The sequence below is a fragment of the Pseudonaja textilis genome, chromosome Z, assembly GCF_049901715.1.
Source record: "Pseudonaja textilis isolate UNSWEBS1 chromosome Z, rPseTex1.2, whole genome shotgun sequence".
In the NCBI taxonomy this organism is placed as follows: Eukaryota; Metazoa; Chordata; class Lepidosauria; order Squamata; family Elapidae; genus Pseudonaja; species Pseudonaja textilis.
The window spans coordinates 103,041,425-103,050,298 of NC_142008.1; the positions used below are offsets into that span (position 1 = coordinate 103,041,425).

Here is an 8,874-nt window from a genome sequence, read left to right on the forward strand (position 1 = left end):
AACATGTACATAAGGGGAAAACACAATATGCTTAGCTGTATATGAAGCAAATTTTAACTCTGAATGCTGTACTTAATAGCTGAAATGAAAATTATTGTAAGAATATAATGACCAAAGAAAAGGCATTGTCTCCTGTTTTATTTCTGCCCAAACTCCCTTGCAGGGCTTGAGACTGCCTTCTTATAAAACAATGTATTCAGCCTTCACTCACGATGGATAGAAACCCCATGAACAGACCTTTGTGTTCAACTGTCAATTGTATTTTTAAAAATACAAATAATTGATTGTGAACCCAGCACATAATTAGGACATTGCAGTCTTGCAAGCATTTCACCAATATTAGCTCAATATTTCTATCCACATCTCTACATGGCAGGTTAGTATTATTGCTGTATTTCATTTAAATAATTTCATTTAAATCTCAAGATAATGTGTATGATTCCTATTGTCCTGGTTCCCATTATCTGGTCCATATTATTCTTACAGAAATCCATTGAAGTTAGGTAGCAAGAGAGTGAATATCCCAAATTGTTGTATTGGCTTTCATGGATAAGGGGGGATTTGGATCTTGATCTGTCCTACACCAACCTCATATTTTTGTGTGTGTGTTTGTGTGTGTGTGTGTGTGTGTGTGTGTGTGTGTGTGAGAGAGAGAGAGAGAGAGAGAGGGCAGAACCCTAACATGTATTCTAGTAAAACTGTAACTATCACTTAACATTAACAAAACTTATGACTAACTTCACATTTCACAATCAGCAGAATTTATTTGGTTTACTGAAGAAACCACAATTGCCTGACATGAACTTACTAATGATAAATCAAGCAGACCAAATTATGACTTGGTATAAGGATGAGACCCTGGAAATCTTTGAATGTGGCCATTTCCTTCCAGAAATATTCTGCAAACCATTATTTTCATTTAAAACAAAATGGATAAGTGAAGTAAGATTTTAATTTTATTAATGAAATTTGGGTTTTATCTTGCTCTTATTTAGTTTGTCAATTTAAGAATGTCTAGTAATTATGAGTGGATCCTGGATCTTTATCCCCAAATGTACATCTTCAGGACTCAGTGTGTTGTGAAGCTTAAACCAAGCATAAATGTGTGTGTGTGTCTGTGTGTATGTGTGTGTGTGTATGTAGTATATTTCTATATAAATATATGTGAATAAGTGCAAGGATAGTTCATCTGATTAATCACTTTCTTTGCTATTATACTGCTCAAACCTTTCATGGTGAAAGATGAGACTTAATTGCAATAATCCAACCCTAATCTAAATTCCAATAATATTCCAACCCTAATCTAAATATACAAGGTGTAACAGAAGTCAAGACATAAGCCAATCAAAATATGTTTTATTATTTAAAAAAATAGGGAAAAGATTACCATACTTTGAAATATTCAAAGATTGTGCATCAAATATTTAAGTTTTTTTTTAAAAAAATGCAACCAATTTGAACATTTAATGTATAGTTTATAGAATAAATACTCAAACAAGCTAACAGTAAACAACAATCTAATCAAGGAACTGCCAAGACCACTTCCACAAATACTGACAGGACAAGCCACTAGTATATAAAATGAAAGTAAACTCACTCCATGCTAACACTGATTGTGTTACCTAGTTTGGTAATGAAATGCCTTCAAGAAAACAAAGAAACTCGGAGAGTACTAAGGACCCCACAGTTCATAGAATAAATTGTCTATGGGGTATGATTTGGGGTATGTAAGCTGTTGATTTAAAACCACAACTGGGACCAGAATTTTCATTGCTAAGCAAGGCAGTTGTTAAAGTGAGTCATGCCTAATTTTACAAACTTTATTTTTGCCATGGTTGATAAGTAAATTCCTTCAGTTATTAAGTGAATCATATGGTCATTAAGTGAATCTGGCTCATCCCAGTGATTTTGCTTGTTGGAAATAGGTTGGGAAGATCACGAAGGGCAAGATCAAATGATCCTCGGAAGCAGTAATCATTGCAAATACAAGCCAGTTGCCAAGTGCTTAAATTTTGATCCCATCACCATGGGGATGCTGTGATGGTCATAAATGTGAGGACCAGTGGTCATTTTTCTTCTTCTGCCATTGTAACTTTGAACGGTCCTTAAACAAATGGTCTAAGTTGGAGAGTCTCAGTCTTCCCTACTCCCTCAACTGTCTCATTAAAAAAAAAAAAAACCAATGGCTTCTTTATTATGTTTGTGCACTACTGGGAAATACACAGACATTATTCCTTAGAGCAACCTAATCATGCAGTTAAGGAAAGAAAAAAACATGGAATTGGGTTGCCCTGCATTTTGCACTAGTGCTCAAGTTACGGGGAGAAAAAGGAACTTCTTGATGAAATTGGCAAGCAAGCCCACTTTGTGATTCCAGATATATTTTACCCCTCTTATTCTTGTTTAAAATTTGTAGTTCAAAAAGTGAGGAGGTAGTGACTTTCTCCTGTAATCTGAGGGCTGCCCATAGCTAGGGAGCTCATCTGCATGCTGTAGGTTCCTGCAAAAGCAACTGGTAAATTAAGCTACTTAGGGTGCCAGTGCTGCATCTGTCCTAATCCTGATTTGATTTCAAGCCAATTACAATAGTTAGTGAAGCATTTTAACGAAATTGTCTGAGAATGGAACCTTTCACATTTTAGATTTATGTATGTTGAGGAGATGGAAAGATTCAAGGATAACACCCTGTAGCTCTTTATTCCTTCCTTAAGTTAAAGGTTAATCATTTTATGACACTAAAGGCATCCTGCATCTAATATGCACATTTATAAAAACATGAAATGCTGTGGGGAGGGAGTCAATTATTGACCCTGGAGAGAGAATGCAATCCTTTCCTCCCTTTCTGTATCCCTAAAGATATCAGAGAACAAAGGGAAGGATCTGATTTGGATGAACATTTTTTTTACTGACTTTCCCCCCCCTCTTACTCCTGCTCTTGGTATTCAATTACCCCTCTCTTTTTATATTCCTGTTAACTATCCAATATATTCAAGATAAAATCGCCATGGCATCTAGAACTCTCACATATCTTGGATGTCCTATGACTGCCTTCTCTTTCTCACCTATTGCACAATGAGGTATATATAGATACAAGTATCAGCTAGGATCCTTTGTTAGCCAGTGGACCTTCCTGGCCTACCTGCTCAACTGGAATTGGGCTATCTGTAATGACAATTTGACCACAGCACAATCTATAGCTTAGTTAAGGCATATTTCACTGGTTATGTGGAAAATGGACCTCACTTTCTTAACAGTAGACCAATTTCTGTTAAAGGAATCTGACTCAAATTAGTACAGACAATTTTCACATATAATTTATGTAGGATAATGAATCAGGATATGCCATAATTTTTGAGCTAAGACTCACACTTTTGTCATTAAATTGCACAAATGTAGGACAGGAACTTCTGGGTAGGTTCCCATCCACATTGGGTCACAAATATATCATGGGGTAAGTGAAGTGGCAATTTTTTTTATAGATAAGGAGTTGGTTTGGCTACATGGCAGCAGCTACCTGGCTCTCTAAAAAGTTAAACAGGGATACAATTATAACTTGGATGAGAGATCATCATAAATAAATTAGTCAAAAAGATACTGGTGGGCCCTGCTTAATTATCATTTATGACCAAAGTTACAATGACCACAAATGGGTACTTTATAATCTGTAAAGTACCCCAGTCATCATAAACGGTTGTGCTGCCCTCTCTGTGGCCACATGACATCTGGCAGGTCAGCTTTATGACTGGTTGCAGTATTCTATGGTCACATGACTCCAATTTGCAACAGGTTTTGCCAGTTTCTGGTTTTCAAATGAATTGAGTCACTCAATGACAATGGTATTCATTTAACGACCATGGAGTTCACTTAGCAACTGTAGTATTCACTAATAACACTACGGAGTTTTAAAAGTTATAAAAAACCAGAGAATCACTTCTGATCACACGAATACTTCAACTTATGACTTCAATGACTTACCACTATAATTCTAGGGTCAAATACAGTTGTAAGTCAAGGTCTACCTGAATCCTGGAAGAAGGCAATACCTGCTTTGGCATCATTGCCAAAAGAACTAGATGGATGTGTCTGGGATATCTGTAACTTGATAATCTTGTCATGTAATGATTTTACAATGGAGGCCTGAATTGTTATATGAAGGAAGGCTAAAATGTAAATTCACATGCCTGAAATTATTCAAGAGTTGCTAATGTAGTCCCTGTAGTTAGCTGTCCTTATGCCACTTTCTCTTATTATGTCCTCCTCCGCTGTTTATGCTGTATTAGACAACCCGTGACCCCTTGACCCATAGTTTCAGAGATCTGTTTTTATCAGATTCCTCAATGCCTTCAACAATGGACTAGAAAAATTCTTTAAAAAACAGAGAGATATTTGAAGATGTATCTGCCTTGAAAGTAAGAGATGTTGAACTGTGTAGCATAGTCAAGCATCAAATGTTTTATCATATTTTCTACTATGTCTTTATAATTTTATGTCATAAAATGTTTTATAAAATTTGCCAAATTTCAATTTTATAGGAGTTTTGCATCTTAGATTTTAGATGCATTCTGAAAATTAGTCCATTTTCACTACTTTGGTTCAAAGTATTTTGACCTATGATGCACCTTTTCACCCAGTTAAAAGTTACTGGAACCTGAGGTTTAGTATTATATGTTGCACTGCAATTGGGTTTCATCGTTTTCTGATTATGTATATGATTTTTGTAGAAATTTCAATCATGCTGTCCAAAGCTTCCTTAAAGATCATTTAGCTTTATTAATGCTGGTGATTGTAGACACTTTATAGACACTCTTTTTCCTTTAAAAAAATATCATGAGTATATGTTTCATTGATACATTTTCCTTTTAAAGAACATAAAAAAATTTCCATGTCCATCTGAGCAGCATATAGTCTGGGCACAATTAATTTTAAGTAAAGATACAACAATAACCAAAGCCATTGTAATAATCTTATTAAACATATCACAGCATAATACTATTAGTTTATCCATCTTGCAAAATTTCCAATACCAATTTTTATAATCTTTTTAGATTCTGTTTCGTTTCTAACCTCTGTTTTTGTTAGTTAATCATTGGTAGAATAAATCCCATGTTAAAAAATATTGTTTCTTCCTTTTATCTTGTCAATCTATCCATTTTAGCACATTCTAATATTTTTTTAATTACACTTTCATGTCGGGACCTCATCATTTTTCCATTGTTGTGCAAACACTATTCTTGCTGCCGTTACTACATGCAAAATTAGGTATGTATTCCTTTTATTACACTGTTCTGGTAGTATACCCAGCAAAAAAAAATCTGATTTCAAAATCTATATGTTATTTTATCATTTTTTTCTAACCAAGTATGTATTTTAGTCCAATATTTTTGGACTAAATATTGGCCTTTGGACATGTCCACTGCATATGATAATATGAATCTGGCATCTTGCTACACTTCCAACATTTAGTTGATAAGATTTTCAAACATCTTTGCCAACCTCTCCGGTAGTAAATTCCACCTGTAAAACATTTTGTATAAATTTTCCTTATAAGCCATTGACATTGTTAGCTTACAATTTCTATCCCACAATTTCTGCCATTTATCTAATTCTATTGAATAACCATTCTTTTTCCAATGTTATCTGGGAAAATAGATTACCAACAGTACAACAAAATTATTTGGTTGGTTTCAGAGAGTGATTTTCCCTCCCCTTAATAAATATCTATTTGGCTGTTAAAGAACTGGAAAAGTGGATATGGCCTGGGACTTAATCCAGTGCATAAACATTTCTCATCTGATCCTAAAATTCATTAATCTTTCTTCCTATTTCCCATTTTTCTTTAGTGTCCCTCTCCCTTATTTCTGTATTCTGATTCACTCCTGATGTATTCTCTTCCCTAGGTAAGATGACTCTAATACCTCCTGGTTTTCAAATCCTTAAAAGTGATAATTGCTTTCTTCCTTTTTCCCTCCTTTCCTCGATGCACAAACAGTATCACGACTGAACAGTCTTGAGGCAGCGGTCCACCGTCTCAACGTGCAATTCTATCACATGGATGTGCGAGTGTCACAGTTCTCCCAAGATCTGGCCGAATTGAAGGGGGGCCTGGCTCAGACTAGTGAGTCACTGGCCTCTCTTAACGAAGTTGCCACACACAATCAGAAAGAACTTGGACGCATTGATGGTGAGGAAGGAAAGGGGGAGTGGAATCCGTCTTCCTCCCCCATCATTCTATAGCAATGTTTTTGAATTTAAGCAATTTTAAGAAGTGTGAATTTCAATTCCCATAATTCTAGCCAGCATCTTGGCTGGGGAATTCTGGGAGTTGAGGTTCACTCATTGTGAAGTTGCTGAGAAACACTGTTCTATAGGATCTGAATTACAACCCAACACTTAAAAGCCCAGGATGGAGGAAAATTGCACTAGCGGTTTCCTTGAAATTAATCCCAGCAACAACAAAGATAGTCAAGCTGAGCGTAAATCTCCAGAAGCATAAATGTCTTTGATCTCCAACCTTCAAGGAATAGAGGAGACTGTCCAGAATCTTTGGAAATTGGAGATCACCCTGAGAGCTGTTTTCAGTTGCCAAATCCCTCCAAACGGGAAAGCTCATCATTTTATTTTTCATAAAGCAGATATCCTACTTGAAAGAGTCAGATCGTAACATACTGCTCAGGGCTTGCTGATCTCTGCTATCTGCTGAGACAAAAAGATCAAAGGAAAGGTTATTCCAAAGGTTGGTTGAAATAAGCCATGAGTTGAGAGAACTAAGAGGAAGAATCCGGTTTTCAAGGTCATTCCCCTGCTGTTATGTCACTGTACTGTGATGCAATTGTGAAATATTGGACTAAAACTGATTGTGGAAAAACAGGTTCAGCCACAGAAAGTCACTTGGGGTCTGTCATCCCCTTTGCCCAACCTATTTCACAGGCATCTGTGTGAATAAAAAGAAAGCCTTATAAAGAAATAAATCTATCAAATAAATTAATCATCGCTTATACATTTTTCACAAACTTTTATAAAATTCATAGAGCAGGGATCTGGCCCTTTGCATTCTGTATACCTCCAGGCATTCTGTAGCTAGTGATGGCATACAAAACCACTAAGACCCATGGTGGTACAGTGGTTACACTGTAGTGTTGCAGGTTAACTCTGCCCACTACCAGTTTGATCCTGACTGGATCAAAGGTGACTTAGGGCTATGCTTTCATCCTTCTGATGTCAGTAAAATGAGGACCCAGATTATTGGGGGCAATATGCTGATTCCATAAGCTGATTAGAGAGTGCTGCAAAGTACTATGAAACATATGTAAGTCTAAGTACTATTGCTACCAATACTAATCACTATCTTTGCCCAACCCAGGTTGCTTGAGGGGCCGGCGCACACAAACTAAATGCTTCCTGATCTTCAAGCATTTTGAGACCTACGACATAGCCCAAAAACTTTGTGAAGCCAGAGGAGGGCATTTGGCTATGCCAGCAGATGATACTGAGCTGACTGTCCTGCGCCGCTATCTTTATGATGCTTTTCAGCCCTACAACTGGCCATCCTGGGTGGGCATCCATGACCGGCGTTCTGAAGGGTTGTGGCTTTTTGAGAACGGCCAACGCGTCTCCGTCTTTGATTGGTACCGAGACCATCTGGTGACTCAACCCAACGGTGGTACCCGTGAGAACTGTGTCTCCCTCAGCTCGGATGATGGGAAATGGTGGGACAATGATTGTGAAAGGCGCATGTATTATATCTGTGAATATCGCCTCTAATGTTGTATCCTTTTTCAATGCTCAGTTCCTGGTGGGTTTGGTTGCATTGGTGCCCTTTCACTACTAGCCTAACGGGTGCAGTGACAGCTAAAAGTTCTGGACATTCCACCCCTCTCCAATTTTATACATGGATCCATTTGCTTCTTCACCTGCCATACCCCCAGTCTAATACTCTTCAAATATAAGGAATGGCAGCTTCCTGGTATTTTTGTCAGGATGAATTTTGCTGCACTAGGCAAGTTTCAGTCCCAAACAGACAAGCATTTCACACAGAAAGCAGCTGCACCCTAGAGTGCAGAGAAAATGGGATTATTATCATTTTGGATTCTTTTATTAAAGTAGGTATCATGTTCAATGTCTAAAAGGGTTAACCCGTGTTTTGCTTTGAAAGTCTCTTGAAAAAAACTAAAAAGGACACTTAGAGCCCATCCTTCTTTGGTGACATTCCTGAATCACTGGCACACACCCTGCAGGCCATGAAAGATACTTTTTTTTGAATGCTGGGCTCCTGCTGATGGTAGTGATGGGGAATCACTTATTTAGCCCTAAGTAAAAGGAAAAGATAAAGTGCCTCTTGCTTCTTCTTTAGTGCATAGTAAATCTGCAGTACCAATTGAGTTGGAAATCAGTATTTGTTACATGCCAAAGCCAGGAAAAAAGCCTAGAGTTCACATCTGTACTGAAAAATCCTCTTTTTACAATACTGTGTTCACTGATAACATGGAGATAACAAAGTCCATTCATCATTGAACCTCTTCAGGGACGGTGGAACTCACACTAATTTGGGATCATTGTCTTGTGAAGTTTTAGCCCTTTGTCCTTACCCGAGTTAACTGATCCAGGCACTTAATATTAGCATTGGAAGAAAGTGACCTTCTTGTGTCTTTGGAGAGCTTCTTTCCTACAGTCCTGCACTTGTAACTGCAATGGGGATGAAAAAGGTCTCCATACTGTATGATTTGGATGGGTCATCGGACAGTACAGGACTGCATGCAGCTCCTAAGCCCTTTTGGAAAAGCTGCATCCATTTCAGTTTTCTGAAAGTAGGATGAGTAACAGATAACTTGTTTCTAGACATTTAATACAATACCCCAGGAGTAAAAGCAAAATTGT

General features: G+C 37.3%; 1 protein-coding gene across 1 annotated transcript in view; it reads left to right on the plus strand.

The window, feature by feature from the left end:
- The window catches only part of CLEC11A (C-type lectin domain containing 11A), a 30,770-nt gene extending 22,438 nt beyond the window's left edge, over window positions 1-8,332 (plus strand). The window contains exons 3-4 of the mRNA XM_026710806.2: window positions 5,990-6,181; window positions 7,361-8,332. Coding sequence (XP_026566591.1) covers window positions 5,990-6,181; window positions 7,361-7,761 — 593 coding nt within the window. The 3' untranslated portion in view covers window positions 7,762-8,332. The remainder of the gene's footprint in view (window positions 1-5,989; window positions 6,182-7,360) is intronic.
- The last annotated feature ends 542 nt before the right edge of the window (window positions 8,333-8,874 follow it).